General features: G+C 45.3%; 3 protein-coding genes across 4 annotated transcripts; 1 reads left to right on the forward strand and 2 right to left on the reverse strand.

Moving 5' to 3' along the window:
- Nucleotides 1–9: 9 nt before the first annotated feature.
- Nucleotides 10–5,734, reverse strand: LOC308384763 (uncharacterized protein; the record flags this gene model as incomplete). Its single annotated transcript, XM_080863354.1, has 2 exons — nucleotides 10–144; nucleotides 528–5,734. The coding sequence occupies one exon, from the start codon at nucleotides 5,732–5,734 to the stop codon at nucleotides 884–886; it is 4,851 nt and encodes a 1,616-aa protein (XP_080719480.1). The 3' UTR covers nucleotides 10–144; nucleotides 528–883.
- Nucleotides 5,735–6,688: 954 nt separating this feature from the next.
- On the reverse strand, nucleotides 6,689–19,843 carry fbxl13 (F-box and leucine-rich repeat protein 13; the record flags this gene model as incomplete). Its single annotated transcript, XM_080875295.1, is given in 17 exon segments — nucleotides 6,689–8,046; nucleotides 8,130–8,293; nucleotides 8,400–8,534; nucleotides 8,843–8,923; nucleotides 9,023–9,146; nucleotides 9,265–9,384; nucleotides 9,462–9,624; nucleotides 11,167–11,287; nucleotides 11,380–11,478; nucleotides 11,896–12,025; nucleotides 12,545–12,645; nucleotides 12,892–12,944; nucleotides 17,219–17,354; nucleotides 17,461–17,556; nucleotides 19,212–19,300; nucleotides 19,746–19,830; nucleotides 19,832–19,843. Coding segments are annotated over 17 exon segments (1,824 nt in total). The 3' UTR covers nucleotides 6,689–7,931.
- LOC308392316 (leucine-rich repeat-containing protein 17-like) lies at nucleotides 11,475–17,087 on the forward strand. Of its 2 annotated transcripts, XM_080875296.1 has the most exons (8): nucleotides 11,475–11,955; nucleotides 13,398–13,507; nucleotides 14,134–14,335; nucleotides 14,418–14,894; nucleotides 14,975–15,189; nucleotides 15,809–15,964; nucleotides 16,422–16,563; nucleotides 16,652–17,087. In XM_080875296.1, the coding sequence occupies exons 3-8, from the start codon at nucleotides 14,211–14,213 to the stop codon at nucleotides 16,929–16,931; spliced, it is 1,395 nt and encodes a 464-aa protein (XP_080731422.1). In that variant the 5' UTR covers nucleotides 11,475–11,955; nucleotides 13,398–13,507; nucleotides 14,134–14,210; the 3' UTR covers nucleotides 16,932–17,087. The 2 variants fall into 2 exon arrangements, with proteins under 2 accessions (XP_080731422.1, XP_080731423.1); XM_080875297.1 differs by lacking the exon at nucleotides 13,398–13,507.
- Nucleotides 19,844–21,236: the final 1,393 nt, after the last annotated feature.

Raw genomic sequence — 21,236 nt, forward strand, 5'->3', positions numbered from 1 at the left:
TGGGGTGTCGGTCAGAACACACAGGACGCACAGATAAAGGTTATACCGTCTTTACTGTGATTCCTCAGCTTAACAGCACAGTACAGCAACACAGTAATGCAACCGCAGGCTTACAGAGTGGTGAGGGGTGTGGGTGTGTGTGGTCTGTGAACAGAACATATACAGAATACTGAATGTAATAAACATCTAAGTCATGAATTATGATGCATTAGCGTTCTTCGAATCTAACCAGAACTACAAATGGGAATTCCTATATGAACATCTACATGCACGAGTTTCATACACTACTCCCAAACCCTTACAGTACATGACATTGATTGCCAATACACCCAACAACAATATATCACAAACACCAAATCGTTTAGCTTACAGCTAGCAGGTATGTAGCATAACAGGTAGCATTAGTAGCATGAACTAGCCACATAGCGAACAGGTCGATACACATTGCACTTCTACATCCACTAAATGTCTAATTGGCATAAAAGACTAAAACTGTCCTTTTCAGGCATGGCTCCACGTCTACTCACAGTTCTTTAGCGACGCACACAACTCACACCGTGTGTAGACACCCCCTGCAGAGTCAGTCTGCCAGGCGGCTCTTGCTATGTGCTAGCTCCAACTCTGATCACTGGAACATGTGCTCAATAGTGCAACTGTGCTCTCTCGCCACAAGGGGGCCCCCCCACACAGCTGACAGCCTTTCCAACATAGCCGCCCCCCAATTTGCGGTGCAAATTGGCCCCATGGAAAGGCTGTTTATACAGACGAGGGCTCCCCCACCTGGTCATCCTCATCCTTGATCGCCGGAAGCACAATCAGACGTACTATAGGCCGGGTGTATGTTTTGTCACGTATCTTCACCTCTGCTGTTCTGGTGTGGCCATCAGAACCAGTAAGAATCTTTGTCACTCTCCCAATCTGCCATGATGCTCTGGGTAGCTGTGGATCCACCAGCAGAACAACCGCTCCCTCTGTTATGGCCCCCAATGGGTCTCTGCCACTTCATGCGAGTTTGGAGATTAGGCAAATAGTGTCTGATGAAAGATGACCAGAATCTGTCCACCAGGATTTGCGAATGTCTCCATCTTCGCCTCCCTAGCGCTTCTTCTTCGGGATACACTACCTGAGGTAGGGAGCTGTCAGGCCGCCCCATGAGCAAGTAGTTAGGGGTCACTGGATCGATGTCAGCCACATCAGCAGAAACATAACCTAGGGGTTTGGCATTCAGGATACCCTCGATTTCTGTAAGAACGGTCCTGAGTACTTCCTCACTCACTGTTTGAGAGCCGACAGAGGTGTATAAGGCGTTTTTGATAGAGCGGATTTCTCTTTCCCAAGTGCCTCCAAAGTGGGGTGCTGCAGGTGGGTTGAAGCGGAAACGAACCTGCTGCTTAGCCAGTTTCTGCTGGAGGTCCGGACTCATGATGGAGAACGCCTGCTGGAGCTCCTTTTCCCCTCCTTTGAAGTTTGTCCCCTGATCCGAGTAAACTTCTGCCGGTTTCCCTCTTCTCGCAATGAACCTTCGGAAGGCCATCAGAAAGGAGTCAGTGTCGATGGATGTCAGGAGGTCTATATGGACGGCCCGAGTAGTGAGGCACTTAAACAAAATGCCCCATCGCTTCTCCCTGCGTCTGCCTATCTTGATCCAGAAAGGACCAAAGCAGTCCATGCCAGTCGAATAGAAGGCAGGTTTGAACAGCCTGAGGCGGGCAGGTGGCAGGTCAGCCATTTGCTGAGAAGCTGGGTTTGCCCTCCACCTACGGCAATCCATGCAACTATGTTGGTGCCGCTTAACGGCCTCTCTACCTCGCAGGATCCATACAGTCCGCCGAAGCTCAGCGAATACTCTCTCTGGGCCAGGATGACCGAGACGTGCATCCACATCTTGAATAAGTAGTCTGGTATACACATGGGTGGGATCCAGGACCACAGGGTGTACAACAGACAGATCAAGGCTCTCTGCTCGCCGCAGCCTGCCACCAACCCGGATCAGTCTATGATTGGCATCATACTGCGGTGCTAGGCATAGCAGCCGACTGTTAGCCGGTATAGGTTTGCCTGCTTGTAGTAGGTGGTAGTCCTCTGGGAAACAGTCCATCTGAATCTGTCTCAAGATCTGTTGCTCTGCCTCGGTGTAGGCCCCTGCAGTAGATGAGTTACTCCCAGCTGGGTCACCCTGCATTGCTGCATTTTGAATCTCCTTAGCTGTGGCTTCTACTAATTCTGCCCATGTGTTGAACCGCTGGGCCTCTGGGGTTTGATTACCCGGGGTCGTGTTAGCCATATGACATATGGCAGAGCGTTTTAGCTCGATGCCATCCTCTGGGTCTGATGTACCCAACGATGGGCAGGAGGGCCACTGGTCAGGAGGTAGGAGGAGGAAATCTGGTCCTTGAGTCCACCTATTTGGGCTGGCCAGTTCAGTGAGACTTTTGCCCCTTGTGATGTCATCAGCTGGGTTTCTTGTAGAATCCACATATCGCCAGTCTTTGGGGTTAGTAAGCTCTTGAATTTCTGTAATCCTGGTGCCAACAAACACCTTGAAATGGCAGGATGTGGAATGCAACCAGTTGAGGACAGTGGTTGAATCAGACCACAGCGTACATGTGGTCACCTTGAACGTTAGTTCTGTCTGAAGTAGCTTTGCGAGCTGGGCTCCAGTGAGTGCAGCGCAGAGTTCGAGTCTGGGAATAGATATCTGCTTCCTTGGAGCAACCCGTGATCTGGCCATGAGGAATGACAGCTGCGCATTACCATAATGATCTTCTGATCTCAGGTAAGCCACAGAGCCATAGGCTCGCTCTGATGCATCGCAAAAGATATGTACCTCTCTTGCAATGTCAGATAGATCCATGTGCGGCAGTGTGTAACATCGTGGCAATGTTAACTCTGATAAATGCACCAACTCCCCCTTCCATGTCTTCCACTGGTGCAGCAAATCATGAGGTAACTGGGGGTCATCCCAATCTCGATGCTTGTCCCAGAGTTGCTGTACAATAATCTTGGCCCTGGTGGTGAAGGGAATGATGAACCCAAGTGGGTCGTACTGACTAGCCAGGGTTCGATATATGTTCCTCATAGTGGGCTCTCCATAGTCAATGGGTCGGTGCTTGAGGCTGAGGGTGTCCGTCTCACAGTTCCAGTTCAGTCCCAGGGTTGATTCATGCGCTTCTTGTCGGTCCTGTGACAGCCAGAGTTCCAGTTTGTCTGACCGTGCCTCGGATGGCAGATGACTAATCACTTCTGGCCTATTACTAGCCCACTGCCGAATTTCAAAACCCCCGGAAGCCAGAAGCTGCCGTAGTTTCTTGACCAACTGCTGGGCTTCTTCAATCGATGAAACACTCTGTAGACAGTTGTCCACATAGAAGCACCGTTCGATGGAGAACCTCACCTCCTCTCCTGGTTCACTATGCAGGAGGACATGCCGCTGTAGCGCAAAGGAGGCACAGCAGGGACTACATGTTGTCCCAAAGGGAAGGACTTGCCATTCATAGCTGTGAGGGGGCTCATCCCGATTCATATTGCGCCAAAGAAACCTCAGGAGCGGTTTGTCTTCCGGGAGTAGGCACACCTGGTGGAACATCCCTTTTATGTCACCACTGATGGCAATGCTGTGTTCTCTGAAGCGCAGGAGCACTCCAACCAGAGAAGGGCTCAGGACAGGGCCAGGCAATAGGGACTCGTTCAGGTTAAGTCCCTTGTGTCGAAAAGAGCAATTAAAGACCACTCTATTCTTGCCATTGTGCTGGACCATGTGATGAGGTATGTAGCAACTCTCTTGGCTCTGAGAGGCAACCTCCGGTTGCAGTTTGGCTACGAACCCAGAGGTCACCAACCTTTCAATCTCGTCCATATATGCAGCAGCCCTAACTGGGTCTTTGCTCAGACGTCTCTCCATACTCCTCAGGCTGGGCAGTGTCGCCTCTTGGGTGGCCTGAAAAAGTGGTGCATCCTTCCTCCTCAATAAGGGTGTGGCATACCGGAGCACTCCCTTAACCTCCACGCGCCTTGTTCTGGCCTCCAATATCTGAAGGGCTTCATGATCCTCCTTCGACCTTGTCACCTCCTTTTCACTCTTATATGGTTGAACATCCACTTGCCACAGCTTCTCCACATTCCTCTGGAGTTCAACAGATAGGGGGCTGCAGGAGGTATAGAGACACTGTTGAGACTCTAACTGTGACTCAAGCGACTTTGCAGGCCCTTGCAGAGTCCATCCTAGTCGGGTTCGCATCGCAGCTGGCCCTCCTGGTGATCCAAAGCGCACAGGCTCTATAGGGTTTATGAGATGTGGGTGATCAGCCCCAATTAGCAACAGGGGTGAAACTCTGCTGAAGGTTTGTAGGGGCAAGTCCGTCAGATGTCGGTACCTTCTCTTGAGCATGGTAACTGGATATGAATGCTCAGCTAAGCCAAGCCGCTGGGCAGTGAAGGCATTAGCTATGTGGAAGGATTTCTGGGGCTGCATGATAGGGGACAGTGTGAATGAAACGCAGGCCCCATGTAACGTTTGGATATCCTGACGGATAGTTCTCAGGGCGAGGTCTTCAGGTGTGCCTGTTAGGCCCAGTTGCTGAGCTGCAGAGGAGAGCAGCATGGTGCGGTCAGAGCCATCATCCAGGATGGCATAAGTGTCCAGAGTTTTGTCACCATTTCTCAGGAGAACTCTAATCACTTTAAGCAGAACACGGGTAGAATCTGAAGGTTTATCTAGGTGGAGTATTTCAGTTGCAGAGCTCACCAGGCAAGTACCTTCCTTCACACTCTTGGCGTTGACCTCATGCAGGATCTGAAGGTGTTTGCCTTGACATAGGCTGCAAGCTTTCTTCAGATTGCACTGTGCTGCTTGATGTGATCTGCCACATCGCCAACAACGCTGGTTTGTCTTAATCCAGTCTAAGATTTGAGCCTTATCAAACGACTGGAATATGGGGCACTGACTCAGATAATGGTCCTCCGTATCACAGTAGGGGCAGTAAGCTTTCAGCGGGCCTTTCTTCTTGCTATGGACAGCTGGTTTGCTGCTCACCGACTCGACAGGCTGCTTCGTCGGCAGATTCTCTGAGCCATGCAGGATAGTGGCCATGCGCTTTACTGACTTCGCCTCTCTCAGGCGCTCTGCTTTCTGGATGACCCTCTCCTTCTGCCCTGTAGCCCCAAGCTGGGTACTGCTATCTTGGCACCATGTTTCCAGCTGTAACCAGTCTGAAAAGTCTGTTAGGTTGTATACTACCCCTGGATGGCGACACATATGTCTCCGGAACTCAGACCTCATTTCAGCTGGCAGCTTACTGAGGAGCCGTGCCACATGAGAGCCACATTTCAGTTCCACTTCGCCATCCGGACCAAGGGTCTTCAGCATACCAACGAGAGCCCGAATCTGCAGTGCGAATCTTTCAAAAGCCTCCACATCCCGGCGACGAATGTCCGGTGCATCCATAACACCGGCAATCTTCCTGAGGGCTAACTGGTGGGGCTGACCAAACTTCTCCGATAGGGCTGCCATGGTGTCAGTATAGGGGGATGGAGAATTGAGATATGCATCAGCTATGAGACGTGCTTCATCTAGTTTCAAATGATCCATCAGTATCTGAAACTTGAAAAGCTCTGTCCCATCCGGTGGCAGTAGATTGTCAAGTGCGATCTTTAACCGGGCAAACTCGCTTGGGTCCTTCTTAATGAGATCGGGAATACTTGGAGTTGGACCCCTGTATGTTTTCTCTTGTGCCATTACATGTGGTGGCTGGTAGGCTGGGGATGGATGAGGTTTATATTGCGATGATGTTATGATAGGTCTTGATACCTCGGCGACGGGCTGCTAGCTCCAGATGTTGGTGGGGGCTTGACTCTGGAAACTGGGATAAGCACTAGCAGAAAACTGCTCCTGCCAAGGAGGCTTCAAATGTTGCGGAATGATAGGTGGATGTTCAAACCCAAAGGAAGGTGCACTGTTGGGGAATGGCGGGGTTGGCCGACTAGCTGTCAGTGTCTGCTCCTTTAACAGCTGTAGTTCACCCATCATCCTATCCAATGTATCAATCATTGTAGTATCCTTGGGTGGAATACTCTGAGCTGATGGTGGGCGAAAGTATGGCCTTTGGTATTCTTGTTGAGCATGGATGTCCTGCCTATTGTCATACTGCGGCCATGGACTCGTTCGTGCATCTATTCTATGTGTATGGGAACTAATCGTGGGGACACTGATGGGCTGCATACGTTGGAAGGAAGACAGAGGGGGTACATGTGTTGGGGGTGATCTCTGGTCCCGTTGCTCCGACACCTCTGTCTGGTTCACGTGTTTGGGCGTAAGGCTGAGGTCTGCCATTCATACCACACTGCGAACCCGAAACTGCAGACATTTCCCATGGTCGATGGAAAGGAGAAGGAGGCTGATGGTTCAGGCCATCCCTACTGGGCACATGCTGCCGCATATCCTGCAGATCATTCGAGGAAGCGGTCCATTCATCCACGGTGTGTTCCCATCCAGGCTGACTTGTTGGGCTAGACGAGCGGGAGGTCTGTACAGACACTGCCGATGGCACGTACTGCTTTTGCTCTTCTAGCCCGGGTGCATACTGTGCTGTGTACGAGTGACGGTAGGGTGTCATGTCTCGTTGGTGGCCCACCAAGCTCACCTCATAGTCTGCAAGGTAGGGAGGAGGTTGCACTTGGCGCCTTGGGCGAGTTGAATCTGAGACATCTTCACTGGAGAAGAAACTAGGCTGCATCTTTAGGATCCAAGGAAAGCACCATCCGGCTCGAAGGACCAATGTTAATTTGGGTTGAACCCAGGACTGTATAGGCGTTGGCTGAATAGCAGTGGTGTTCACCTTGGGGTGTCGGTCAGAACACACAGGACGCACAGATAAAGGTTATACCGTCTTTACTGTGATTCCTCAGCTTAACAGCACAGTACAGCAACACAGTAATGCAACCGCAGGCTTACAGAGTGGTGAGGGGTGTGGGTGTGTGTGGTCTGTGAACAGAACATATACAGAATACTGAATGTAATAAACATCTAAGTCATGAATTATGATGCATTAGCGTTCTTCGAATCTAACCAGAACTACAAATGGGAATTCCTATATGAACATCTACATGCACGAGTTTCATACACTACTCCCAAACCCTTACAGTACATGACATTGATTGCCAATACACCCAACAACAATATATCACAAACACCAAATCGTTTAGCTTACAGCTAGCAGGTATGTAGCATAACAGGTAGCATTAGTAGCATGAACTAGCCACATAGCGAACAGGTCGATACACATTGCACTTCTACATCCACTAAATGTCTAATTGGCATAAAAGACTAAAACTGTCCTTTTCAGGCATGGCTCCACGTCTACTCACAGTTCTTTAGCGACGCACACAACTCACACCGTGTGTAGACACCCCCTGCAGAGTCAGTCTGCCAGGCGGCTCTTGCTATGTGCTAGCTCCAACTCTGATCACTGGAACATGTGCTCAATAGTGCAACTGTGCTCTCTCGCCACAAGGGGGCCCCCCCACACAGCTGACAGCCTTTCCAACATTGAGACCCCTGTTCTAAAGATTATGTTGAGACATTTCTGAATTTGAAGCAAACTTTGAATTCAGTCATTTCAGACCAATGATGGCCGGAAACATCAAGTCCATGAGAAACTGTGCATATAAATAGGATTTCCAGTGAGAAAAGGTTGCTATATTATTAATAGATAGGACCGCAAACTGGCTCCTGAAGTAAACTAGTACACCACTTCAACTGTGCTGTTGGAAACTGATGAAATGTGTCAGCAAAGCAGGTAAAACTTTGTGTTGTAGGCTTCTGTCCCGACAGGTACAGACCAGAAAGACCACACAGGTAAACCTCTGTTTATTTCCTGCATGGACTTACTGCAGTTGTCATTACTGATTACTGCTTTGCTACTTCTGATGGATCATCACTTGCTGGGTTTTGTGACCAGATGCCCCATGTTGTATCCAAACCAGTATGGAGGGGTGTCGCTGCTGTGCTCCCAGTATGTCACACGTGGCTGAAGTTTTGAGGCAGCTGCCCTGAGGAAACACACCTTTATCGATCGGTTAAAGTTTTGGGCAGGAGTTTAGCTTTGCTGTGAACTTTTAAGAGCATGCCGTACCTCGAGATGCCGCTGCAGCAGGCCATCGTGATGGAACTGAGTGGAGGACAAATTCTTTCCAAGTACCGAAGTGTGAGATCTGTGAGAAGAACACAACCACTCACATCAAGCTCTCGCAAGTACTGAGATCCACTTGTCAGATACTGCACGGCCATATCGGTCATCTGAGGCAGGGGGAGAAAAATGAAAAAATGTCATGAAATGACAAGAAGAAAGGCAGTTCCTTCAACTGGGTAACATTAAATGCCTTAGTAATGTGCATGTTTATACCTTAAAACAGCCGACCATCCGCAGTGCGACCAGGCCTCTGCAGTAAAACGAAAAGGCTCTGACGGCTGCGTCAGACAGAGCCACACAATGAGAGATATCGACATGTTCCAGGTCTGTCACATTCTTGCACAGCTTCTGCTCATTGTGAGAAACAAAGAAAATGAGAGATGTGTGATGAAGTGTTACTGATTAGAAAATAAATGAGGACTAAACATGGAGGAAATTGGAAATCATTTCTTCAATGGTGTTGGCTTGTTGAAAGCAAAAGATTCTTTGAAATAGCTGTGGAAAAAGAGAAGGGTTTCATTTTGTAAAACCATTAGTCCAGGAAAAGGTTTGGATACAATTGTAATTCCCATCAGCTGTCAATGTTACAAAACAATGTGAGAAGAAGAAAACTTGGACGCTTGAACAGTTGGCTGAAATTCCAGATAAATATGCACCTTAATTCCAGCGTCTGTGACAGAGAAGCACTTGGCAATAACCAATTTCCTCAAGGGAATTCCCTCAAGAGTGGCCAGTCCCTAAAAATGCAAATACCCAAGTTACAGGTTGTTCTTCAAATTCCCAAAATTCAAATCTTCAGCAATGCGTGAAAACAAGAGCAAACATGGTAACAGTACTTGATCCTGGATGTTGCAGCTGCTGAGGTCAAGTGAGCAGAGAGAGCTCCCACCCAGCCACTCCACGGCCGAGTCCGTCAGCCTCTCGCAGTAACTCAGATTGAGATGGAGAAGTTTACACAACCTAACAAGTTGGAAAAAATGCAAACAAAAGCTGCTTTATGATAGTATTTAGGCTCAGTTCTGGGTAAATACTCATGAAAAAAAAACTGTCATATAATCAGAGACGTAACTGTGTGTACCTTTGTGCAATCCTCATGACAGAGATGTCGGTGATGTGACTGCAGTGACTGACATTCAGTTCTTGCAGTTCATTTGCTGAGCAGCCTTTAGTCAAATACTGCACCCCAACATCAGTCACCCTGAAACACATTATTTAAAGAAATGTAAAGAAAAGGTATGAAAAGTGAGACTTCGGTCATCACAAACAAGCACACACCTGTTGCAATACGAGATGTTAAGATACCGCAGATGTTGGAGGGAGGCTACAGATTTGAGGCTTGCGTCAGTCATCCCGGGGCATTCTGCTGCGTGGAGCCTGCGGAGACCTTGTGAGCTTCTGAACAGGGCGTTCCAGCTCAAGTCTGTGAGCTGGTAGTTGCCTAACGCACAAGCATTGTGTACAACATAGTGGAGAATAACTGGAGCAGTATTAAAACTCTTCACACAATGGGGAAACAATTATTTGATCCCCTGCTGAAATTTTAAGTTTGCTCGCTTGAAAAAAATGAACAGCCTCTTAATTTTTATTGTAGTTCCATTTTAATGGAAAAAGACAGAAATCAACCAAAACACATTACATACAAGTTATAAATTGATTTTTTAATGTCATTGAGTGAAATGAGTATTTCCACCCCAAGCAAAACATGACCTAATACTTGGTGGAGAAACCTGTGTTAGCAGGCACAGGTAGGTCACCAGGTTAGGACACATCTTAGGAGAGACTTTGGCCAACTTCTCAGTTTGTTGGCCTCTGCTTGGGCACTCAAAGCTTCAAGTCCTGTAGAATTGTCCTGTACCAGTATCAGAAAAAAACAGTCCCAATGGATAATGTTTCCAAGTCCATGCTTCACTATCGGGATGGTATTTTTTGGGTCGTACTCAGTACTTTTCTTCGTTCAAACGTAACGGGTTGAGTTAATACTGTAAAGCTTGATTATAGTTTCATCTGACCACAGCACTTTCTCCCAAGCCTCATTTAGATGTTCACTGGCAAACTTACATGTGGCTTCTTGAGCAGGGGGACCATGTGGGTTCAATCCATTATGGCGTAGTCCAGGGGTGGGCAACTCCAGGCCTCGAGGGCTGGTGTCCCTGCAGGTTTTAGATGTGTCCTTGAACCAACACAGCTGATTTAAATGGCTAAATTAGCTCCTGCAGTTCTACAGAGGCCTGGTAACGAACTAATCATGTGATTCAGGTGTGTTGACCCAAGGTGAGATCTAAAACCTGCAGGGACACCGGCCCTCAAGGCCTGGAATTGCCCACCCCTGGCGTAGTCTATTGCCAAGCTGATTAACAAGGTCCTCCTGTGTAGTTTTGTGCTGATCCACACACAATTTTCACCCCATGAGGCATCGTCTTGTACGGAGCTCCAGAATGAAGGATGAGCAATGATCATTTTACAGTTCTTCTATTTCTGAATAATTGCACTAATAGTTCTCACCAAGCTTCTTGCTGATGTTGTTGTACCTCATTTCAACCTTTCCCAGGTCTACCATCTTGCCCCTGATGTCCTGTGGCAGCTCTTTGGTCATGTCTATGATGGTGGAGAGGTTGGAATGGACAAAACTGATTATGTGGACAGGTGTGCTTTGTACATATGAGTTGCAATCAGGAGTATCTTTGTTTGACTGACTGAAATCTGTGTGCAACTTGGGCACACAACCAATCTGTGGAATCATGAATTATTCAAATACTTGTTTCACTCAATGGCACTTAAATCAATTTGTAACTTTGATGTAATGTGTTTTTTCTGGATATTTCCTTGATATTCTGACTCTCCTTTTAAATGAAACTACCATAAAATTTAGAGACTGATCATTTCTTTTTAAGCCGCAAACTTACAAATACAGCAGGGGATCAAATAATTATTTCCCCCACTGTGCGTGTATTGAAATGAAGACTGTGGGATGTGATCGCACCCTCTATGCTGAAAGACTTCAGTTTGGCTGCTTCAGCAACAGCTTTGAAAGCGATATCGGAAAGATGTGGTGCATCCAGCAGAGAAATAGCAGACAAGCAGTGACATCTGGTAAGGAGGGCCTGTTAGAGAAGAGCAACATGGGGTTAAGGGTGTGGGTACAAAGAATTATGCACAAGACAAGACACATTCATGTGCCATGATTTACACTCACCAGGACACAGCTATCTGAGAGCGTGAGCATGTCGTTGATCACAATCTCTTCAAGTGCAGGACATCCAGCAGAAATATATCTGAACCCAGCCACGGTCAACTAGGAGGAGAGGGGAAAATCTGTTTCATCATCTTAATCAGTCTCCTGGATGCACTTTTCCTCATTCACAGAATTTTCAGGGCCCCATAAAACTATACATCTGGAAGCAAACTAATACGCATTCCCAGAAGAGTGTCTTTCATGTTGCAGTACGTGGGTTACGTTACAGAGTGTACACATGCTGAGTGGGTGGGCCAACCCAAACCTCTGCTTGGCCACAGCTGCCTTTTCCTCTCTTCTGCTCATTCGCTCGGCGCTCTCCCCGAGTGCAAACCCCAGCAACGCCAGGAACAAGAGAGAACACGTGCAAACAGACGAGTGATTGGATTTGTTCAAGACGGACTGAGGAGGTCAAAAGCCATTTGCTGTTTTCAGCTGAATTTGAGTGGAGCAGCTGAGAGAAACGCATCAACTGACCTGGGTGCAGCCGGACAAGTTGAGGTGGATGAGATTGTGGCAGCCCTTCCCTGTGGCCAGGTACAGAAAACCTTCGTCTGTGAATCTGTCGCAGTAGGCCAGACTCAGATACTGAAGGCTCAGGCAGTTTCTGTTAGATGTAAGAAATGATGAAGGCATATTATGTGTTAATGAGCCTTGTACGGATCATAGTTGGTTGTTTGGTTGTTTGTTTTTAGCACAAAAAAGTTACATTTGAAAAGAAAGCCTTGGCATAAAAAAGGAAAATGTCATTGTCAATTAAAGGTGAGCATCCTCACATTATTCTGTGGGAAAATGTGAATCAGATAGCATTGCATAATACTACAAGCCGTGAGAGAGCAACACCATCATGGAAATCGATCAACCTGTCATACAATTATACAGTGTAGCATCTGTTTCTCTAAATCATTTTGCTGGCACAGACCGCATTCATTTCGGACATGAAATACAAGCCAGCTGTGGGCTTCAACTGGACAAACAGACACGTAGATAATTCTGGAACCTGAGGGGCGGGATGCCATCAGAAAGAAACATTATGCACACCGATACACCGTTTGTAGCATCTTTTAAATCTATTCTGGTGACAAAGTCTAAATCACTGATGGTTTTACCACAAATGGAGACCTACCTGGACAGCTCTTGTAGAGTTTTGTTTGTTAAGAGGGTGCAAGAAAGGTTCAAGTAGAGCAGGCAGGGACAGCCCTCCAAAATTCTCTGGACCATCATATCCTACAAAAGGAGAGATTGAAATGTTACTTCCCATCCAACCAGGAAGGAACCTGTTACTAGAATCTATATTTGGAAAACTGACCATTGCCTGTTTATTTATCGGTGGATGAAATCAATTAGAATCAGGGTTTTGTCAAGGTTTAGAAAGTCAAAGTCAAACTTTAGAAAACTGTAAATGTGCACATACAAAAGCAAGATGCATTTTTCTGTAGCTTTAAGATGTTCGTTGTTAACATGTTCACTTACTGTAACATTAAAGCACTCAGACACATTGAGCTCCTGCAGGTTTCTGCATTCACCTGCAATAAAACAGTGAGCAGTATAGAACAGATACATGTTTACTTGTACTATGCTGAATATTTTTTGAAATACTTTATGACTGTATCTTAATGAATGAACAAGTATTGTCATAGTAATCCACTGTATTTTAAAGCTGTACATACACCAGTCAGGAATAACATTTTGACCACCTGCCTAATATTGTGTTGGTTGCTGTCAAAACAGCCCTGACCATCGAGGCACGGACTCTACCAGACCCCTGAAGGTGTTTCTGTGGTATCAGACACCAAGATGTTAGCAACAAATCCTTTAAGTCCTCTAAGTTGTGTGTTGGGGGATCCGTGGATTTGACTTGTTTGTTCAGCACATCTCACAGATGTTCAATTAGATTGAGATTTGGGGAATTTGGAGACAACTTAAACTCATCGTTGTGCTCTTCAAAAAGTTCCTGAACCATTTTTGCTTTGAGACAGGGTGCATTATCCTGCTGAAAGAACACAGCCGAACATTGCCCAAAGCATCACACTGCCTCCACCAGCTTGCCTTCTTCCTACAGTGCGTCCTGGTGCCAGGAGTTCTTCAAGTAAGCGACACACCTGCACCCAGCCAACCATGTGATTTATAAGAAAACATGATTCACCAGACGAGAACACTTCTTCCATTGCTCCATGGTCCAGTTCTGATACTCATGTACCGCTTGTTAGTTTATTTTTGAGCAAACTGCGATGGACTGTGTATTCTAACACCTTTCTATCAGGACCAACGCTAACCTTTTCGGCAGTTTAAGCTGAAGTAGCTCGTCTGCTGGATCGGACCACACAGGCCACCCTTCGCTCCCCACAAGGATCAGTGAGCCTCGGCCTCCCATATTCATTCCTTGAACCACTTTTGATAGGTACTGACCACTGAAGACCAGGAACACCCCACAAGCTGCAGTTCTGGAGATGTTCTGGCCATCATAATTTGGCCCTTGTCAACCTCGCTCAGATACTCACGTTTGCTTGTTTTTCCTGCTTCTAACACCAACTTTGAGGACAAAATGTTCACTCACTCGATAACATAGAGATAAGTGTTATTCACTTCACCTGTGATTGGTCATAATGTTATAACAGATTGGTGTGTTACCTCTCACTTCTGCTGGGATGACAGCTCCTGTGTACAATCAACAATACCAAATTTGCCCTTTGACCTGTTATTTCCATTTCCCAGTTTGAAAACTTTCATCAGAAGCTGATTTGACTCCAGTTAATCTTGCTGAAGAGACAATCCCCCCTGCAGGGTTCAGGATGCGTGCAATCCCCCCTCTCCTCTTATTCTGCCTTTTCCTCCTGCTGCTCCCATCCATCCAGATGAAAAAACCAGGGAAGGGCAGAGGCCTCAAAGGAGCAAGGCACAAACTCACACGGGACAGGTATGGATTACTCCTACATTTAATTTGATTTCTGCAGCCCATTTTTCACAGATTAATCAGCTGTTTGTGTTTTAATCGTCAGGGCAAGAGGTCCTCGCCGTCACAGCAGGTCAGGCCCATCTGGTCTTGTGTCACCCAACTGTTTAGAGTCACCAGAATCTGGGCATGTCTTTGTAGACTGCCAAGAACGGCGTCTCTCTTTTATTCCCACCGCAAACACATGGTCCAACAAACCCAAGCACCTCCTTCTAGCCCGTAACCGAATTAAAGTCCTTCATGATGGAGCCTTCCTCGGATACGAGAATTTAGATAGTCTGGACCTGCAGCAGAACCAGATCTCTCTAGTGGAGGATGGGGCCTTCCAGGGTCTGACAAAGCTTACCACCCTGCTGCTTCAGCACAACCGCCTCCATACACTTAGTGAGGAGGTTCTCATCCCCATGCCAAACCTTGGCTACTTGCGTTTATATGATAACCCCTGGAACTGTCTCTGCCCAATTGATAGTCTTGTACGCACTCTTCAGGTGCCAAGCAATCGTAATCTAGGAAACCACGCCAGGTAAGTGATTCCAACAAAACTGAGTATGTAGTGTGCACTTTTTAAGTCATTACTCAGTGTCTAAATGTCCCCTCTTCTAGGTGTGCCAAGCCCATCTGGTTAAAAAACATGAAGTTGAAGCACGTTGATCCTGAGTTACTCTGCAAAGAACCAGACCCAGCCAACAACCAACAGAGTAATGAAACGGGTTACACGGGCGCTTTAGAGCCCAGTTCAATTCGAAGCAAACCAGATGCTACTACAGTCTGCTTCACCTACCATTACCCCCAAATACGGATGGACTGCAGTAACCGAGGCAAGCTCTCTGCACTCTACCCTCCTCTCCTCTGAGCCATTTCCTGAGAGGTTTATCACATGTGTTTTTGTTATGTAAGAGAGGGGTTAGGAAAAATACCTGCAACTGTCAGAGAGCGTGTATGCTCATGATTAAATATTGCTGTTGCTTGGCTGGGACGACTAAACAACTCACTCAAAGAATTTTCACAACCTAACGTAAAACAAGCAAACATGCACGTGTGGGTTTGCAAATGTGTGCTTACTTAACCTCTTATATTATCACTTTATAGGAGTTTGTCACCTTATAAATTTGAAAAGAAAGCCAACATCTGGCTTTTTTATGAGAACAGTCCTATTAAAATAGAAAACCATTTGTAGTGTGTCCAAAAAAGGACTAAATTAGATGTACTACTATCATCCTGCTGGCCTGAAGCCTGTATTTTAGTGTTTAACTCATTTTCTGGATAGAAACAGAACTCCAATTTGTCTCTGCGCTACATTTTAGTCACTAATCATCCAGTAGTGGAACTTGTGCTGACTTCTTGGAGCACTCTTGGGTTTGACCAATTTGAATTGAATGCATGAAAGATTGAGCTGAACATATAGATAAAGCTTTTTCTGCATTTATTTATGCTCAGGTTTTACTGAGGTGCCCTCAGGTATCCCCGACAACGTTGTCCACATCGACCTGTCGCATAATTCGATCAGTCACCTCAAAGCTAGAGACTTTAATGCCGCGAAGAGTCTCCGAACCCTTAATCTCAGCAATAACAACATGGAGCACCTGGACAAAGGTAAGCATGCTATTATTACCTATTTTCTAATAATCAGGGAATACAACAGCATGTACGGCGCTCAGTAGGTTTGTATCCACATGCACAACTGCAAATTTGTATACGCCACTTTCTTTATGTGATGGATACCATATGGATATGCAAAGTCAAAAGGTTAAGAACAGTTATACAAGTCTTGCCGCCTTCTGTTTCCCATTTTGTGTTTTCAGAGACAGCGGGCGTTCTGCCATCGTTCTGTATACTGTAATAATTTAATTTATGGTGGGGAAAGCTTAGGAGGTTGAAGACAAAGTGATCAGTGTGGTGAAGTTATTCAGACACACACTGAAGACAGGCTGAGCATTTATATTAAAGTCTGACTGCACTGCGTTTGCTCTTCATATGTTTATACTGAGAGAGTCAAGAAGCTAACGGAAGCTGTGCCCATGAACCTCTGCTTTCTCTCTCTCACTCTCAGGCTCTCTGACTGGGCTCTTGCATCTCCAGGAGCTGGACTTGTCAAACAACAACCTGACGTTTGTCCAGCACGGGGTTCTTGAAGACCTCTACTTCCTGTTACATTTAAAACTGGAAGGAAACCTCTGGGTGTGTGACTACAGGTGGGTTCCTCAGCTCAAATTTTTATAAGCATCTTTTTTCAATGTTAAATGCTGACAAGTTAACTAAAAACTCCCTGCCTTTTTTCAGCATTCAATACATGGTTTACTGGTTAAGCCTCCATCCAGGAGTGAGTCCTTCAGGCCTGGTGTGCTACTCTCCTCTGGAATATGCTGGGGAGAGCGTGGAGGAGTATGTGAAAGCTTACAACAGAGAGTGTCCAAAGCAGCAAAGCAGGCCAGATCAAGACCAGACAGACCCCAAGCTCTGGAACACACTGATGGAAGCACAGGCAGAGCTGGAGGAGGAGGAGCTGGAGCCGAGCGCTTTGAGGGTGCCGCAGAAATACCAGATCATCAGATTGTCCTGACTCAAGTTAAAATATGAACCTTAAAGGCTGTTTGTTTTGCCTTCATTAACCTGTTCTGTAATTTGTAAAGCAAAAAGTCTGCATCAGATGAAAAAACTATTTTTTTGTTGCTTTTATGTGTTATCGGTGTTGTGTTTGTAATTCAAATATATAAAGATCGACATTTTGATTAGTTTGACTCATTATTGTGGTTATAATAATAATAATAATCATAATCATAATGCAAATTGCATTGATCTTTGCACACCTGCATATAAACCACCTTAAATCCAGCATTGAACACTTACTGACAAATCTCAGGCTGGACCACTGCAGGGACGTGCAGCCACGCAGGTTAAGATGGGTCACAAATAAACGGTAACTCTGCAGAATGTTCTTCACTGTGCTGTCTGTTATCCAGTCTTTGGCCACAGATAGGTTGATCTAGTAAGAGCAACAATTAGGGGACATCCAGACTCTTGCTATTTAAACTAAAAAAATTTTAACAGCATCATAAATTAAACACAAGAAGTAATCTCTGAGTGCAGACCTGACTCCACAACACGCCCGACTGGATGATAGATTTCCATGTGCAGCATACTTCAGCACAGTTTAGCAGGTCTTGTAATCCTAAGTACTGAAAGATCTGAGGATTAACATAACAAATCATCTTTTTTTTAATCACATGGAAAAACAGCAGACAAATGACACTTGACTTTTCTCTGAATACTTAAAGGGAGTTACAGTAAAACTCTGGTTTATAATGTTGTTGCCATGAGGTGATGAAATATTACAGTTAGGTTTGTAAACTTTTAACCAAATATTGAAGCATACTTAAAATAAAAACAATATTTTTTATAAAACACAAACGTGGACATAGGATGTAGACACCATTTTTTGTATAAATACAACTTTCTCGCTTTCTGTTTGATGTTATTGGCCCTCTCACAGGGTCTGCTGGCACCTCTGCCAGATGTGAACAAGCACCCAAAGCCAAACATAGTCATGCTGAAACACTGTTCATCAACCGAGGACAGAAACAAATTCCACACAAACAGATGCTTCAACTGGTGAGTGGAGTCAGTGTTGGTGAGTGGCTATATATATATATATATATATATATATATATATATATATATCATATATATGCATACATGAATTCACAGGTCAGTTTATTAGGTACACCTTGCTTATACCCCTTTTTGCCTTCAAGATGTTCTTAATATTGGAAATGTCTCATTCCGTTACATCCCAAAAGACGCTGCATAGTGGACTCGTCTCAAACTGGTTTCATGAACATGATAATGTGAACTTTGTGTGTTGTCCTATTGGAAGCAGCCATTAGAAGATAGGTACACTGTGGTCATAAAGGGACAGTGAGCAACAATACCCAGGTAGGCTGTGGTGTTTAAACTGTGCTGTGTTAGTACAGAGAGTGTACCAAGCAGCAGCAGCAGCCCGAGCAGTCAGTGTTGCAGACGAAATTGAGACTCAGAGCAGCCAATGGCTGTGCAAATTGCAGCCTCGGGTCCCTGTTGCCAACTTACAGGAGTGGCACCTGATCGTCTGCTGTAAGGATCCATGTGTTGTGCATTCAGAGATGTTTTTCTGCTTGGTTGTAATGAGTGGTTGTTTGAGATACTCCTGCCTTCCTATCAGCTCAAAACAGTCTGGCCAGTCTCCTCTGACCTCTGGCATGAACAAAATATTTTCTTTTCCCCCACAGAGAACTGCCGCATGCTGGATATTTTCTCTTTTTTGGACCTTTCGCTGTAAACCTTAGAGATTGTGTGGGAAAATTGGAGTGCATGAGCAGTTCCTGAAATGCTCAGACTATCCTGTGTGGCACCATAAACACACCACAGTCAAAGTCATTTAAATCACTTTTCTTCCTCATTCTGACGCTCGGTTTGAATTTCAGCCCTCACCACGTCTACATGTATAAATGCACTGAGTTGCTGCCATGTGCATTAAAAGATAGTTGAACAGGTGTACCTAATGAAGTGGCCTGTAAGTGTATATACACACGCACACTCTGGTATGTATTTAGATTAAAGGAAAATGATCTGCAAGTGACTTTAATCAAATACCCTCAAAGAGAGTGGACTGTATGTTTACAGTGGAATCTATTTAAAGAGTTATGTAACTGAAATCTGAGCTCATCGCTGACTGCTCAGAGAACAAGGGGCTGTTGCAGCCTGAAAAACAAACCAGACTTGCCATCATCTTTCTGTGTACAAACTCCAGGCTAAATACAAAGAAAACTGAGACAAGCATGCTGCTCGCTGTAAGAGAATCTACCTGCAGTAAGAAGCTGCTTGGGAGCACAGAGAGTGCATCACATCCTTTTTCACTCTGCTGATGCTTGTTGTCCATTTCAGTAAATCCCACTTGTAACATCAGAGGAAAATTCATACACACACAAAAGATAAAAAGTGTTCATTCAGTTTTGAAGTAGTCTTCTGTCCCTTTCAAGTCCTATCTTTACACCATGGAGCAGTGATACACTTAAGGCTGAGGCATCTAGCCTTTACAGGGGTCTCCAGTTTCTCAGTGAGAGCTGGAGTGTTCATTCATTTTTAACTTAGGAAAATATAAATTTCTGCACAAAAGTATGACAACTGAGTTAAGAATATAAGTAAAAAGGTGCACAGGGACAAAATGAGTCACGGCAGTGGGAGGATACAGCATGGGAGCATGACTTTTAGTCTGGCAAATTTCTTAACCTCAGTGAGTGTTTTCTCTGGCTTTTTACATGAGGGAGCGAGAAAAAAAAACAGCCAGCAGACCTCAGTATAATTTCTTCAGAAAAAAAACCCTAAAATGTTGACCTACCAGCTTTCATCCTCTTGTGTAATTTGACCCAGCTCAACAGTTTGGTAAGTGCAACCTGCCGGCATTTCCTCTCAAAAGGCTTTTTTTGTCAAGTCCATCTGCAGAGTCAGCTCCAGGGTATCTCTCTTGCTCTGTGCAATGAACCTTTTCCACTTCCTGTCACCCAACAAGAAACAGCTCATCATTAATTCAGCAAACAGGGAGGCAGGCTGTCAGGAGCCAGGCTTAACTAACAAAGGATGGGAATCAAGTAACAAAAAAATAATAATTTATATAATTCACAATTTATAAAACAGTTTATTATGATTATAATTTCAGCCAAATCTGGACTGACAAATACTGGCCGAGTGAAACAGAACACCCTGATGACTTTACCTACTTATTACTTATTAACAGTGAGAGAAAGTCTTTAGGTTCTCTGAAGCTGAGTTACTGTTTCACAGTAAAAATGCAACCAGAACCAATTTACTGTGCACCACCAGTCTGAGGACCTGCAAGAACTAACTCAGCAGCTGCTTTCAATAACTTCGATTGCAATCAGTGGAAGCAGAATGTGAGAAGGTTTTGTGTCCCCTCTGGTACCTTTCCTGCCGCTGTGGCTTCACTCAGAGCATGAGTGATTATTTTGCTGGTCAGAAGCTTTAATCATTATTCTGCTGCAGGTAGAGTCTGTAGTTTAACTCACCCTCATGGCTCTTTCATTCAGGTAAATAAAAATGTCATTTTATTCTCGGTTCTTTTATATTTTTAGTATTTCAATTTCAATTTTTATTTTTATTTCCAGCCTCTCCTGGCTTTGCACTCTGTTGTGGAGCTGCTTGTGCTTTCCTCCTCAAGAAGGTATGAATTCCAGTACTTTCATTTGTATAATTGACCACGAGTTTAATGCAATGTTTATTTCCTGATAGGTTACAGTACTGCACATGGCTACTATCTCTATGAGAGCCCCCAAACCTCTAGCACATTTCATTCTGGACAATCTTTGAATACAAACAATGAGAATGTTGGACGGCAAAGCTTTGTTTCCCGTCAGCCAGAAGCATTTATTTATGATAAAGGACAGGATGCTAACGCTGAGATGAAGCAAAGCCAGCCTGATAAATTTCACGGGGCCTCTTCTGCTCCTCTCATAGGGCAAAATGAGCAGTCTGGTTATCACCATCCCTTTGACTTGTTAGTGAGGGGACACACGCAGGAGCCTGTGAAGGGTGTCGCTTTCCCCACAATGAGTCATTTAAAGGAGTTTATAGAAAACATGAAGCGTTCCTTCTTAGTACCAGGAAGTGACTTGAGTAGACATTTTGAAACTGCACGGGAAAAAATGAAAACTCTCGGAACACCCATGGACTATGGACCAACTCCTGACAAAGGAGGTACTGCCTCTGGTGACAGCAGGATAAATAACGATCGGATTGAAGAAGGTGCCAACTACCAAACGCCAAATAAACGCCTCTCTTTCCCTGATCCTTTCGACTCCTCTGCAAGTCTCAT

The sequence above is a fragment of the Rhamphochromis sp. 'chilingali' genome (assembly GCF_963969265.1).
Source record: "Rhamphochromis sp. 'chilingali' genome assembly, chromosome: 2".
In the NCBI taxonomy this organism is placed as follows: domain Eukaryota; kingdom Metazoa; phylum Chordata; class Actinopteri; order Cichliformes; family Cichlidae; genus Rhamphochromis; species Rhamphochromis sp. 'chilingali'.